The 16,601-nt window shown below is 31.8% G+C and overlaps 1 protein-coding gene across 4 annotated transcripts in view; it reads right to left on the bottom strand.

The window, feature by feature from the left end:
• Positions 1-456: 456 nt before the first annotated feature.
• Positions 457-16,601, bottom strand: part of LOC145291568 (aquaporin-11-like) — a 191,304-nt gene continuing 175,159 nt past the window's right edge. For all 4 annotated transcript variants that reach the window (XM_080137641.1, XM_080137640.1, XM_080137638.1 and 1 more), the window contains 2 exons: positions 8,000-8,645; positions 457-1,620 (listed from right to left, as the gene is read on the bottom strand). In XM_080137641.1, the coding sequence (XP_079993767.1) occupies positions 1,442-1,620; positions 8,000-8,645 (825 nt within the window). In that variant the 3' untranslated portion in view covers positions 457-1,441. The remainder of the gene's footprint in view (positions 1,621-7,999; positions 8,646-16,601) is intronic.

The raw sequence follows: 16,601 nt of genomic DNA, 5'->3' as shown, positions 1-16,601 counted from the left end.
GCTCGTTCCACAAAATCACTTTCACTTAGGATGTTGGCAACCTTCATGTGTTCTCTCCCGTAAGTCCTCGATGTCTTTCTAGAAAGAATGCTGACTAGAAAAATATCGGGGAAACCAATGTCAACAATAGAATGTTCGGATTCATATGATGAGGCTCATAAATCAAACGTGTTAATTAAAAAAATGTTTTTATTGTCATTTGAATCTTTTCACAGTCAGAAGTATGAATCCTTTAAATTGACGAATAAAAGTTTATGGCTTGAATTAAAGTTTAAAGATAAACGGTAACTATTATGAATTATTTTTCTTTTGCCACAAAACAAAAGGGAAACATTCATTTTCTCACGCGCACCTGTCGTATCAAAGAACCCAAATAAGGCGGTTTTAGAAGTTAACAAATTCAGTGACCATTTTTGTATAAATTTAATGACACATTATACGTGTCTTTTAAATTCCTTTTATTTTTTTATTTTTTAACCGATTTTCTTTGTTCTTCTTTGATTTCCTGTGATCTTTCATAGAAGATGTAGTTGCTTAAAATTGAGACTGGGATGTTTATTTTTTTTTTTATTTACATGGCAGATGGGAAATGTTAGGGTGTACAGACAGGTAAATGGGCCAATCTATAGATTTGATGTGGACGGATAGATAGATAGATAGATAGATAGATAGATAGATTTGTAGCTAGGTAACTGATGTGTCTTGAAAAAGGATATATTTATTTGAAGTAGCCGAGTTGTTTTCGCTACAGTAATCCACTAATACAACCTAGTAAGTTACCTTAATTAATGGTTATTCGTTGTCATAGCTGGTAATATGCTTTAGGCTATCGGCGCATCTTTCAGCATCTTCCCAGGCTGTTATACTCGTCCATATTCATAGCTTACGCCAGCCAATCATATTCTTGTGTGGAGGAGCCCGGGTGTATTTATAGTCATTATATCATTAACATAATTTGAAACACCATGAAATTCACTAGGACAGATTTTCTCTTATTCTGAAATAATTTAATGATTTAGTTTGTTTCACCATAATCTTTGCTTTTTAGCCTATGAGACCATTGCATGTAGTCAGCTAATTCGTCCGGTTACTCTTATATATTCACACATTCTTGTATTCTTACAAGACGGATACTCTGCGATAAGTGGTGACTGCCGACGTGATCACACATGCAACGGATGGAAGGAGAATATAGCAGCACCGACGATTGGATCTTCTTGTGCGCCGCACCTGATCTGACCAACCATGATTTCAACAACTCCCACAACCCATGATGACTGTGTAAAGATGTATCAGTTAGACTAATCATCGACAGAGACCGAGGGGATAAAAAACAATTCCTGTTAAAGTGAAGGTGGAGTGTGGGGCTTATTATGAGTGAAGGAAGTCTTTTTTTTTCTGTTTGGAGGGGTCGGATTCGAAGTGTGGGGGAGGAGGGGAATTAGACTAGTTTTCCATCCTCTATCTTCACTAATTTGTCCAGAAGAATGGCGATGAGGCAACCAACGAAGGGACCGATCCAGTAGACAAGAATATGCTCCCACACGTCCGTTCCTTTGCAACCCAACATGTGACCAGTCGCCATAGCGGGATTGAAGTACATACCGGTCAGACTGACACCTGCAAAATAAAGAGCAAGAAGGAAATAAATTCAGTGACCGTAACAAATAAAAACGTTGGAATTTGTATAAGATAAAAATGACCGATTTAAAAATGAATTAAACTAATACATACATATGTATATATATATAAATATATATATATATATATATATATATATATAAACACACACATACATTATATATATATATATATATATATATATATATACATACATATATATAATTCATGATGCAAATAAAAATTTAATAAATTAAAATATAAATTGACCCATTTAAAAATTCAAACAAGAACTATAGAAATATAATAACGAAAATATCTCAACACATAGATTTTCTTTAGGGAAGATCTTTTCATCATTTATATATATATATATATATATATATATATATATATATATATATATATATATATATATATATATATATATATATGTATACATTCAAATTCATGGAAATCAGTGATACACATTTACTAATGTTTATGCTGTGATGAAAAAGGCCAACTTTTGAAAATCCATGAGTTAAGAATTTTTCTTTATTTAATTCCTTGATTATATTTTTGATGGATTAATAAATATAAACTTTTATTTTAATTATTAATTTTTCTTGTTTTTTTATCTAGTATATTGTGCTTTCTGTTATTTTGATATGTTCTAATATAGAGATGATATTTATCTTCGCAATTTGAATTATGGATATATATATATATATATATATATATATATATGTGTGTGTATATATATGTATACATTATATATATATATATATATATATATATATATATATATATATATATATATATATACATATATATATATATATATGGGGGTTATTTCGGTTTAACAAAACACACAACCGTTATGGAATGTTTTTGAAATAGATTTAGGAAATTTAAACTAAGAGAACTAACTCTGCCGTTTTCAGTTTATACGATTAAAGGGCCATAACTCTGCCACGAACTTTGATTAGAACTGTATAAAAACCACTAGTTCTTCAATTGCTCGAAAATACAGTTTATTAATTCTAGCCGCACTTGACAGATGCTTGCCATCTATTCAGATTTATATAGAGCGTCCATGCACACGTAGATGGCTCTTCAAACCAACTACACTCTTGCAAAATCGTTCAGAGGTGACAGAGGAACTTGCCAGTATTTAGTGTTGTTTGTGGTTAGAATCAATACACACACACACACACACACACACACATATATATATATACACATAAACATACATACACACACACACACACACACACACATACGTGTTGAACAAAATTGACTATTTTCCTCTACAGGTCGCCTCTATATTCCATGGCCTTATGAAGCTCTTCAAGTCGTAAGCCAATGTCATCAAATAATTGACAGAAGACACTGTATTACAACAAAAACAAAACATTGTAAATACCGTAGTAAAATAGATATTTAAGTAATAAAAAGATATTAATCTAATAAAAAGAAATAAATGTAATTCCTAACTTTTAATCGCAATATATATATATATATATATATATATGATTACTTAATTTAATCATATAAATTAATATACAAAAGTATAAATTTATGCGTAAACTTTAAGTATTTACTTCAACAGTGCTCAATACGTAGGTAGAGCTAGGTATTAAGTTATAAAATATATATGGCAATTAAGCTACACAGAATATTCCGCGTTTCATCCACACAAGCCTGATGAATCCTAGCGTGGATGAAACGCGGAATATTCCGTGTAGCTTAACTGCCATACATATTTTATAACTTACTAATATATATATATATATATATATATATATATATATATATATATATATATATATATATATGATAGAAAAATCTTATTGAAAATTTATTCAAATTTTCAAAAAAAGAAACCTGTAAAAAGATATACAAAATTTTAATTATCTCATAAGGAGTACAAATAAACTTGAAAGACCTTATTCCGCGGAATATATATATATATATATATATATATATATATATATATATATATATATATATATATATATATGACCTCGAGATTTGTTGAAATAAATTAATAAAATACTCCATCGCAAATGTGAGAGCTAAGATAAGAATAATATATTTAAATAAAAAACTATATATTACATATTTCAGAAACACATATAAGAGTTGAGGTGAAATGATTTTTTTTAAAGGCCGATCACTGGCTATCATATTTTTGGTGGCCAAGGTTTCTAACCTGATTTATACTAATTTGGTGTTGCTGAATTAGAAATCACATTAATTTTTTTATCAGGTCAGCTTGTTGAGATATTTGCTATTTTATACTATTTTTTAACTTAAAATTAGGTGTTCTGCCTCCATGTTTTGAACCTATTATCTCCCTTTGTTACTCTTACTTAAAAAGTTACTTTCTCCCTAATTTCATCTTCTGGTTGATCTTTATTTCCTTGTTGCAACAACTGACGACACAGCATCAACGGTATATTTTACTTATTTCTTCCTATGAACAATGTGTTTGTTTACTTTATTACGAACTTATTCAGTCTTTTGATTTCTTTAACGTCTTCATTTTCCTACCCTCGTTTGTTATTATTGTTTTTACTTTCTCATACCCGTCATTTTTTCTCTTTCAGTTTTTCCTTTTTCTCTTTGAATAAATTTACACGTGGATAATGTCTTCAGATTCCTTATTTTTTTAGAATAGTTTATCTGACTTTGAAGCGTAGGTGCGTGCGATGACAGTACATTAGACGTGTTTCTAAATACATTCTAGCTTAAAATTATAGGTTGTTATTATGATGTATGTTACTTGATTATGACATCAGAAACCTTAAAGTAAAAGTCAAATTTGCTATACAATGAGGTATGTTGTTGGTAAGAAGTGGACACTGAGTAGTAAATAGGCCTACTAATTATGGCATGTTTTTGTTGATTTCTGGGTCAAAGTAAGGTTTATTCTCTTAATGTTATGAATTCATTTATAAATCAGATACGAAATAAATGAGCTGCATTATTTTACTTTCGTTGCAGATTTTGGAGCAAAAATTAAGTATGGGTGTATCATCTCTTATACGACGTTGTTTAAACAATTCAAATGTGTTTTGCTATGTTTGCTCGGAATATACGTTGAAATCCAACAGAAAACGGATCAGTAAATTTGTGAAGTGTGCTTATCTTGCTTAATTCGAAGTAATTCTTAGTGATGAAGATACGGCATGGCCACCCCATATTGTATGCAAGCAATGTGTTGATCATCTTTGACAGTGGACATAAAAGATAGAAAGTCACTCCGCTTTGCTATTCAAATGGTCTGGCGTGAACCGAAAAACTATTTCGATGATTTCGATAATTTCTGTGCAGTCAAAACGAAGGGAATCAACAGGAAGAACAGGTATTCGTTGGTTTATCCAAACCTCAAGTTTGCAATTAGGCCAATTCCACACTGCAATGAAATTCCTGTTCCAGTGTGACAAGGCTTGCCCGAATTGAAATTACCTGGTTCTGAAGAAGACCAAGCTTCTGTCTTGTCCGCTGAAAACTAAAAGATCTCAACCTTTCCAAAGAATCTGCTGGAATTTTAGCTTCAAGACACAAAGAAAAAAACCTACTTCAACCCGGAACTCTCATAACTTTCTATTGAAAATGTCATATTGAATTATTGCTATATTTTACTCAGGAAAACGGCATAGTATATTGCAACAACGTTGCCGACCTGTTTCGGCAGCTTATTGTCAAACAGTCTTATTCTCAAGATTGGCGTTTTTTATAGACAGTTCCAAAACGTTTTACATGTGTTCTTCACAATGACAACATATTGATTCCTTTAGGCCATTCAACGACCCTCAAAGAAAAATATGATGGAATCAAATTTGTACTGGAAAAGATTTCATACGGACAACACAAATGGGTCATATGTGTCGATTTGAAAATGGTTGGGTTTCTCATCGGGCTGCAAGGTGACAACACAAAATTCCCTTCTTGTGTTTGTGGGATAGCAGGACAAGAACATGGCACTGGATAAAAAACTGCTTCTTGACTGTTTAATCTTTCACTTCTTCTTTGGTGGAGCAGTTGAAAATTGTATTTCCTCCTCTTCAGATAAAGCTTGGTATCGTGAAGCAGTTTGTGAAGACTCTTGAGAAAGATGGCAACTGTTTCAAATATATTTGCATAAAATTTCCAGGTCTAACCATAGAGAAATTAAAAACTGGAATTTTTAATAGACCCTAAATTTGAAATTTAATGAATTTTGAAATTTTATAAATCATGCAGAATTGAGTGCCTGGACGGTGTTTACGAAAATAACATTATTCTTGGAAAGATAAAGGCGCCCAACTACAAAGAGCTTGTTAAAACATTACTCATAAGTCTCAATGAACTGGGTACAAATACGAGCATCAAGTTATATTTTTTGCACAGCCATGTTGCCTGTGATGTGAGCGACGAGCAAGGGGGAGCACTTCCATCAAGACATCAGCGACATGAAAGTTCACACTCAAGGTCGTTGGGATGCCACCATGCTTGCAGACTATTCTTGGTCTCTCAAGCGCGATGATGCCGGACCCCCCCCCCCATTCTAGAAAATCAGTAAAACGATGTTGCGAGCCTGTCGTTGTTTTATCGTTATTTCTATGGGAAGTGCTCTTCTGAGATCAAATCTCCGCCCCCCCCACGCAAATCTTTCACAAAAAAAACACCCGTCTAGCTGAAACTACTGTCGGTAATTTCCCCCACTCTTTATCTGTGCCTAAATCAAAACGTAGATTCCATGAACGAAGCTTCTTTCTTAGAAGTGCACGCTGTGGAACTCTGTTCCGTTTGCCTGTTTCCCACCTGACTACAACTTGGATGTCTTCAAGTCCAACATAAACAAGTTCCTGATGAACCGCCCCCTTAAGTAAGACACTTTATCAGTTCTCCATTACTAGCGATTACTACGATATTATCCCATTCTTTATCTGTGCCTAAATACGCAATAACCCTTATCCCCATGTGGCCTCCGGGCCTTGATAATTGAAAATGTTTTGTTTGCCAATGAAAGCATCAGCGACTCATGTAATGAAATTCGATTTTTTTATTATTATTATTTTGTCAATCGCTTATAATTTGATAGAATTATAACCAGCCTTTAAAAGGTCAATCTATCTCAATGAAATCATGGAACGTCTCTGAAATATGTAACATAGTTTTACATGAATAATTTGTGTGCATATATATGTCAGTGGATAATTACATTTTAAAAATAATATATATACCGCTCCCCATGTGGGGGTACCAAATTGGTTAAAAGGGAAAATTATTCCCAACTCGCATTTAGGTAAAAATGCACTTTCGTAAATGATTGAATTCGTTCAAAACATATCGCTAAAACCAAAACAAAACAACATATATATATATATATATATATATATATATATATATATATATATATATATATATATATATATATATATATAAACGTTGGGACGATTACTCGGAATCAGGAATAGGGAATCGATAAAATCGAAACGTTTGGGGGTTATCAGAATCGATATCGGAATCGGAAAAATGTATTTCTATTTTCCGATGCCACAAACGATTATTTAATTAACTTTTTTTTATTTGATTTTGTTTAAAAGAAAATTTTCCACCGTTAGTAATAAGAATAAAATAATAAATAATTATTGATTTTAAAATATCAGTAAAGCTAAAATCTATCGATTCCCTCCCCACAAGTGTGTATTTTAGGTTTGAAAAAATATATGTATATTTAACATGTGTTTTTACCGTAATCGGGGGAAAATAACAAATATATATATCTATATATATATATATATATATATATATATATATATATATATATATATATATATATATATATATATTATATATATATATATATATAATATATATATATATGCATATATATATGTATATATATATATGTATATATATACGCGTTGGATATATATATATATATATATATATATATATATATATATATATATATATTGCTGCATCAATATCCAATTTCCCTTATTCTATGTAGCTAAAATGATTTAAAAACTTTAAAAACATTTAATTTAATTTCCTATGTTTATTACCTTTATCAAATTAGTGCAAATCTTTTATATTTGTTAAACATCGAAAACTCATGGGTTAAGGAAATATATATTACTATACTGTATTTTCTCGCATACAATCAAATTTATATATTTGAAATTTAACTTTTTCAAATCACAAATTTTAAATTCCTAAATTATGATATATATATATATATATATATATATATATATATATATATATATATATATATATATATATATATATATATATATATATATGAGTTAGACTTTTTTCATGACTTTAATAAAAATTTTATAATGACCACTAATGTTAAAAATAAAGAAAATGTAAAATGTTATTTTTTTTTTCTTACCTGCTACGATCATCGCGCCTCCATTTGCGGCTTTTATTAATTCATCCACGAAAGCATTCTTGGACAGCGATTGTTTTCCAATCCACGTATCGATAAGAGCGGCTCCCATTTCGACCAGGAAACCTAGAAAAATCGTCACAGCCAAATCGGTTTGGCAACTTGTCTCGAAGAATCGTTCTCTGTGGTCGGGTACCATGTCAAGCGACCATACTAGTTGAGCCAGGCGGTAAGATGCGAGACCGCCAAATGCCTGGACTGCGATTTTAACAAGAGCAATGTCGAACGTTACCTCTCTTCTGGAAAACTCGTCAAGGGCTTTGATTGGATTCTCGGATGCTCCTTCGAAGGTCCTGTTCGAAATTAGAATTTCGAGAACTATAGCGACGAAGAAGCCGCCGTAACCGTAGTGTTTGAGGATATTGTTGTTCTCGAAAAAGTAGGAACATGCTTCCATAGTTGCAATGAACTCTAGGAAAAAGACTTGCAGGCTGCCAGGTAAGATCGTTTTTGTCATCTTTCGGAGAAGGTAGCCCAAGGCAATTACGATCACCAGGAAGAGAACACTGGCGACGTAAGGTTCTAAGTAGTCGTCATCGGCTATGGATTTCCCCGCCATCATTTGGTAGACTTGCCGGTAGTTCATGGTCTGAGCATCAAATTGAAGATTTGAAAAGACAAAAGAAAAAATCCGTTAATAATAAAAAAAACATAAAATATACACAATAATCTATAATAAATATTCTAATTAAGATACGTCCAGGTGTCTCTACAAGTGGTTGTATCCGTTGGTTTGTCTGTCATTCTGACATTTAAGTAATAGCATTTTTAGGTCCATAATCCCCTGTTGCATATTGTTGACAATATGGGTTTTAACTAGTTTAGCCATAGTTCTTATCGTGAACAATGATGTATATTTTGGCGAGAGAAGAATGAAAATAGAAACTGGCGAGGTTACCATAGTTACCATAGTAAGAAATCCTTCACGACTTGTATTTTATTTTTGTTCCTTTCTCCACATTAAAAAACGATCCTGGTGTCTAACTCTGCCCTCGTGGGGAGGCAAAGTAAATAGGAACATTCACGTGATCAGTTCCGTAATTCCTGATGACAAGAAAATTCTGGCGGAATTTTTAATTTTGATTTCAAACGATGTATTTTCACATAAGTTTTCGTTATAACACTTTTACTTCATATATCATTTTAAAGAACGTTTTTCGCTTTATCTAATCGTTTTAAAAAAATTATGTCTTTTTTTCAGAACGTGGAATACAAGATAGAAAAAGCAAATTTGCACAATTTTCTTATTTCAATGCAAGCTAGGCCGTAAAGCTGCTGAAACAGCTCGCGATATTATCGAAGCGTTTGGCCCAGGAACCACTATTGAACGCACAGCACAATGGTTTAAAAAATTTCATGACAGCGAGTCTTTCACTGTACCCAGAATTATTCAACAGAAAAGGCCCAATTCTTCTCCACGACAATGCCCGACAGCACGTTGCTAAGCCAACCCTGCAGAAGTTGTACGAGTTCGGCTACGAAACTCTGCCTCATTCGCCATACTCTCAAAACCTCTCACCTACCGACTACCACTTTTTTAAGCATCTCGACAACTTTCTGCGTGAGAAATGCTTCAAAAATCAAAGCGATATCAAAAACGCTTTCAACGAACTCATGGTCACTAGAACACAAGATTTTTACGTTACTGGCATAAATACACTTGTTTTGCGTTGGCAAATGTTTGTTGATTCTGATGGTGCTTATTTCGATCAATAAATTTTTGTTTGAATCAATATATGTTCATTTGAATTTACAAGTTAAAAACTGCAAGAAATTTATTTCTTGTTAACCTGATAGAAAAAAACTCTGACTAAATAATATCGGGGAAACCAATGCCAACAATAGAATCTTCGGATTCATACGATATGATAATGATGAACATGTTCGTTCGTCTGTCACATTCTTTAGATGCGTTCACGAGCTATCATTCGGTTTGTCGATCTGTCACAATTTCATGTAATCTTTTCACGCTTAGATTTCAAATAGCAATTTTAAATACGTCCATGAGATTTTAGAAAAGGCTCCGTCCGTCTGTTTTTTGATCAGTCGGTCTCTCAGGCTTCAGTAAAAAGATGACATTCATTGTGTTGTCATCTTTTGAAATTTAATGTTTGAAGAAATGCTTGGTTTGTAGAAGTGTAGACATTCTTTAAACGTTTTTTAAGAGTATTTTTATATAGACAGCCGCAACAAGGTCTTTGTTAAAATAAATAAAATTTATTTTAATCTGAGCTTTCGGAAATTAAAATTTTCCTCGCATAAAATAAAATGTTTCTTTCTTCTTTTTCTTTTTCATCGCTCGGTGTTAAAATGCAATTCTTTGCGTAAGAAAACATAACAGTCCAGTTATGTCTTGGCACGGCGACACTAGTAAAAGTGTAACTTTATATATATGTATATATATATATATATATATATATATATATATATATATATATATATATAGTAATTTATAAAATATACTAGCATGGGTGCCCGGCGTTGCCCGGGTGTTTGGAGGTGTATGCTGAGCAAAAAAAAGGGGGTAATTTTTTAAACTTTGACCCCTATTATGACCCCTGAAAATTTATTGTTTTGGGCTCAAATCAAGTTATTAAGTTAGATTCATGTCCACGGAAGCTATATCTAAAATTTAAAGTGTGTAGACCCAAAATTGTCGGAGAAGTTTGGTAGAGTTCTCAAAGCTCAAATCGTTGAACTTTGACCCCTTAATCGCCAAATTTCTGGCTAAAAGCCGATCACATAGATTTTTCCAAATCTCAGTACCCTGTATATCAAATTTCGAGTCTGTAGACTAAAAATTGACAGAGTTATTTCGTAGGGAAATGTACACAGACACACACACACACACACACACACACACACTTTAACTTTTATAGATATATAGATTTAAAATTTGAGTCTGACAGAATGACAAAATTATATTGCAAACCGATATATTAAACAAACGAACTTCAAAGAGACAAATGAACACATAAGTAAAAACAATTTGTATTAGAAAACATTTATTATTCCACGTCTTTTTTTTACAGACCTGACGACTGAGGTTCGCTCTTAATAAAAATTGTTTTTTATAGTCTTAATTTTGACTTCCTTTTTCATAAAAAACTAAAAAAAAAAATCAAGAAAGAAAAGAAATTTAATTTTATTTTTTCATTAATTTCTTTCTGTGCAAAGCAATTCTTTCAAACTTACTCTGTTTCCAAAATGTTTTATTTTATTCCCCTCCCCCTTCATTCATTTTCCTCCGCATCCTGGCAAGATTACTGTACACATAGATTCGAAAAAATAGTCAAAAACAAATATATAAATAAATGTTATCAAAGGCAAGATAAGTTACTTTTCTACCTAACTGGATATCTTTTTTGTGTTTTTATTCAATGTAATATATTTATTCAGCTCGAAAAACATACAGTGTTTACCGATGTGTTGGAAAATTCAAGATGGCGTCTCACACCCTCTTTAACACCGTAAGTTTGGGAAAAGGTGTTATAAATAAAAAACTATACAAAATACTATTAAAAACCCGCCGAATATATGTCAACCTATGTCACGGTAACATATATTGAGCGAGTTTTTAACAGTATTTAAACAGGGCACATCGTAAAAACTGACCCATTAATTTTCCTGAAGTAAAAACTATATAGTTTTTAAACTTTTAAAACTGTACATTATAAAAAGAAAACTGTTCGAGTGATTTTTTTTTTTTTTTTTTTACATGGGTGTCACCACTTATCAAGGCCCAGAGGCCACTCAAGGATAAGGGTTAATAGGTATACATTAGTCATTGTGATTTTAGCATAGTAAACAGTGGGAATTTTGTAACTTGGATTACTTGAAAAAGAAAACTGTTCGAATGATTGAAAATGAAAACAAAATAACAATGTAAATATATTGATAAGAAAAAAAACAAAAACAAACGAAGTTTCCGTTTCAGGAACCCGAGTTTAATTTTATGTCGTAATCATTCAACTCGTTAGCGGTTTTATTCAGCGATTAGGGATAACCATACGACATATCTAATTACCAAAGCGATTTTTTTTTGATTTTTTTTTTTTTATTAAAACTAAACCTGTTTAGTTTTAATGAACCAATTTTTTTAAAGCCAACACTTTAGTTATTTTGAGAGCGTGCAACTGCACCCGAAAGGTTGATTAGGAAACTCCAAATCCTTTTATGACTCGGAAAAAAAGGGCTTTTTATCGGCTTAAATGATAAACTAATGTTAAATATTAGTATTTGCCATCGATTCTGAAATAAAATGAAATCCTGACATTGTGATCATTTTTGCAGGTGTTATGTACCAAATATTGAAATAAGAATGTTTAAATTCAATTATTGTAATTTAAGTCTTTAATTTTAAAGTCGATTTTATTTATAAAATATCTTTTTAGAAATCAATCTCAAAAACAATCTGAACAATAAATCTCTTTTGTTATGGCTAAGTTTTTGTCAAGGGTAGAAATTATAATAGACAAGTATTCATCCATGATGACATTTTACCGATTTCCTGGTTTACAGGTATTCTTGCTAAATTTCTTCGAAAGAATTGACATAAACAATACTTCAACTAAATACGTATATTTCATGCAATAATGACTTTTATTTCTTCTGACTTTTCCTAAACTAAACATAAAACATCGGTTAGGGTTAGTTTAACATTCTGTAAAAGTACCTTCCGGTTTTTTTTTTTTTTGTTTTTTTTTTGTACTTCTGCAGAGAAGGTAAAAAACCGATAAAAACTGGATATATTTTTCGTGTTTTTATTCAATTTAACATGTTTATTCAGCTCGAAAAGAATACAGTGTTTACCGATGTGTTGGAAAATTCAAGATGGCGTCTCACACATTCTTTAACACCGTAAGTTTGGGAAAAGGTGTTATAAATAAAAAACTATACAAAATACTATTAAAAACCCGCCGAATATATGTCAACCTATGTCACGGTAACATATATTGAGCGAGTTTTTAACAGTATTTTAACCGGTTTTTTATTTATTACACCTTTTTCCAAACTTACCGTGTTAAAGAGAGAATCGGCCGCCATCTTGAATTTTCCAATACATCGGTAAACACTGTATGCTTTTCGAGCTGAATAAACATGTTAAATTGAATAAAAACACGAAAAATTTGCCTTTGATAACATTTATTTGTTATATATTTGTTTTTTGGCAACTTATTCGAATCTAATTTAAGACCACGAGTGAAATGAGAAAAAGAAGTCAGCGGGTTTGGTTGCCATAACAACGTGACGGTAGTGAACGTGTGTGTGTGCGTGTGTGCGCGTATTTCGTGTAGTTTAGTTTCGCATAATAGTTTCGTATTTTTTTAATTTGTAAATAACAAGTTATTAAAAAATTAAACCCTTCCAAGATGGACAATAAATAAAGCCATAATATTTTATGGTAAAGGTAAGAGCGTAGAAACGATTGTTTTTTAGGAGATGTGATTATTGGATTAACCAATCAGAAATCGTCTGTGGCACACACATCTCTGTTTTTATAGATATACTAGCATGGGTGCCCGGCGTTGCCCGGGTGTTTGGAGGTGTATGCTGAGCAAAAAAAAGGGGTAATTTTTTAAACTTTGACCCCTATTATGACCCCTGAAAATTTATTTTTTTGGCCTCAAGATAAGTTACTTTTCTACCAAACTGGATATATTTTTCGTATTTTTATTCAATGTAACATGTTTATTCAGCTCGAAAACCATACAGTGTTTACCGATGTATTGGAAAATTCAAGATGGCGTCTTAGTCCCTCTTGAACACGGTAAGTTTGGGAAAAGGTGTTATAAATAAAAAACTGAATAAAATACTGTTAAAAACTCGCTCAATATGTTACCGTGACATAGGTTGACATATATTCGGCGGGTTTTTAATAGTATTTTGTATAGTTTTTTATTTATAACACCTTTTCCCAAACTTACCGTGTTAAAGAGGGAGTGAGGCGCCATCTTGAATTTTCCAATACATCGGTAAACACCGTATGGTTTTCGAGCTGAATAAACATGTTACATTGAATAAAAACACGAAAAATATATCCAGTTTGGTAGAAAAGTAACTTATCTTGCCTTTGATAACATGTATTTGTTATATATTTGTTTTTTGACAACTTTTTCGAATTTATGTGTACAGTAATACAAACCCGTTTTTCGAGCTGAATAAATATGCTACATTGAATAAAAACACGAAAAATATATCCAGTTTGGTGGAAAAGTAACTTATCTTGCCTTTGATAACATTTATTTGGGTAATCTCCAAAAATACCGTTAGGGCTTACAACATGGCCGCCAGAAGAGTCAACAAAAAACTGCGAATAAAATATATAAAACTCGTAATTTCTGTTTTTAAAGTGGGTTGTCAATTTTCTTTATGAAATATACTTCCAAAATAAACTATTACAGTCGTTTAAAACATAATAGAAGTATTATTTTTTATTTTTTAAAAACAATGTTTACAAAATGTCTACGAACGTGCGTAGACATTTTGTAAACATTGTTTGGTTGCCATAACAACGTGACGGTAGTGAACGTGTGTGTGTGCGTGTGTGCGCGTGTGCTTGCTAGTACTACTATTAAGTTTGTCGGAGCGTTTGATTTCGTGTAGTTTAGTTTCGTATTTTTTTAATTTGTGAATAACAAGTTATTAAAAAATTAAACCCTTCCAAGATGGACAATAAATAAAGCCATAATATTTTATGGTAAAGGTAAGAGCGTAGAAACCATTGTTTTTTAGGAGATGTGATTATTGGATTAACCAATCAGAAATCGTCTGTGGCACACACATCTCTGTTTTTATAGATATATAGAAGATAGATAGATAGATAGATAGATATGGCGATTAAGCTACACTGAATATATATATATAGCAAAGAACACTATACATTCGTTTAATCGTCCATTGGTACTTGCGGTAGACTAGCAATTGAAAATAAATAAACTTGGTATCTTTAGCCCTGTGGGCCGAGGCTTTTCGATTAGCATAAAATTGAAGGTAGCGATGGACGATCAAACTAAAGTGTTCTTACAAATAAAAATAAAATGCTCTTCTATAAGTAATTGAGCACTCTAATCATCTCTCCTATACTAAAGCATACAACAAATCTGAAAAAAAAGTAATTTTATTAGAAAAAGAATTAAGCAAGAAGGCGCATTCTTAAGATGTGTCCACTCAATCTGCGCGTTTATCGATGCAAATGCTATTTCAAACAGAAGCGTGACAGACAAAAAAATTGTGTCATTTCAAAGCGTGATAAACCAATGAAAACTCTACTTGAAATTTACGCGCGACAGACCAAAGACAAATCTCATACGAAATTATCATAGACGGACTGACTGATAAAGCCTTTTCTATAGATGCCTGGGCGCATCTAGAAAAAGTTGCGTCTATCTAATTTCGTGTTTGAAGATGAAAACACTATTTCAAACAGAAGCGTAACAGACCGACAGATCCATTTATTAAGATGCAAGGACGGATTAAAAATAATCCAATGAATCAGTTGTCTCCCCTTGTTTCTAATGAAATTAGTTAATAATAGGTGGAAAAAAAATCTTGACGTAATAATTGCATCGTTTGACAATTACTAGCGATTATCCAACGGAGGATTACCCATTCTTACAAACATTGCGTAAAAGAGATTATCTTAATAGACGACACGATGACCTTAACTACTTGTTAATGAAAGTGATGCAACATTACTTAAGTGACATGGATATAGATTAAAAAAAAGTTTAATTAGTTTTATTTTAAGTACTAGCGGGCCGCCCGGCGTTTCCCGATCATAAAATACGCATAAATATTATATTTTAATCCATACAGAATATTATATTTAATTTATACAGAATATTATATTTAATTTATACAGAATATTATATTTAATTTATACAGAAACTGAGACATGTGTATGTAAAACGAGTATTATGCTTTTTCTAAACAGTCCACTACTTGTAAGTAAAAAAAATACTCAAGCTGAGATCGAAACCAAAACCTTAAGACTGTGACTTTGGTACAATAACCATTAGGCCAACTTGACACGTTCTTTAAAACGTGTTTTCAAACCTACTTATTTTTAACATAAGCAATCTGTCATGAGAACAATTCACGCATGCGTTCGTGAAACAGTTGACAAAAAGATAAAAATCCGGCGACCCCACGTACCAATTTTTCTATTTTAACACCTTAGCAGCTCCTTTTTTCCGGGTGAACCCCGATTAAAATGTCTAAATACCTTATATACCATATTTCAAGTCTGTAACTCAAAAATTTGTTTGGTACATAGGTTGAGAATCGTCGTTACACAAACGTTCTCATTTTTATAGATATATTGATTATCAAAGGATTTGTATATATTTGCAAAATATCACGATTTTCTTTAAACATTTGTGGAAATGACACCAGTTCCCGTCAAGAGAACGATACAATGTTTCCCGTGGTCACCATAAGATGAACTAAATCACAATTTAATTCATGAATTTTGAGTTAACTGCGAAAAAGTGCATTTTGGGTGTCAATTTGAATGCATTTTCCTTAGGTTTACCAATATTTA

This window comes from Euprymna scolopes, chromosome 12 (genome assembly GCF_053919585.1).
Source record: "Euprymna scolopes isolate OS-2025 chromosome 12, ASM5391958v1, whole genome shotgun sequence".
NCBI classification, from domain to species: Eukaryota; Metazoa; Mollusca; class Cephalopoda; order Sepiida; family Sepiolidae; genus Euprymna; species Euprymna scolopes.
This window is presented reverse-complemented; position numbering and strand designations above follow the sequence as displayed.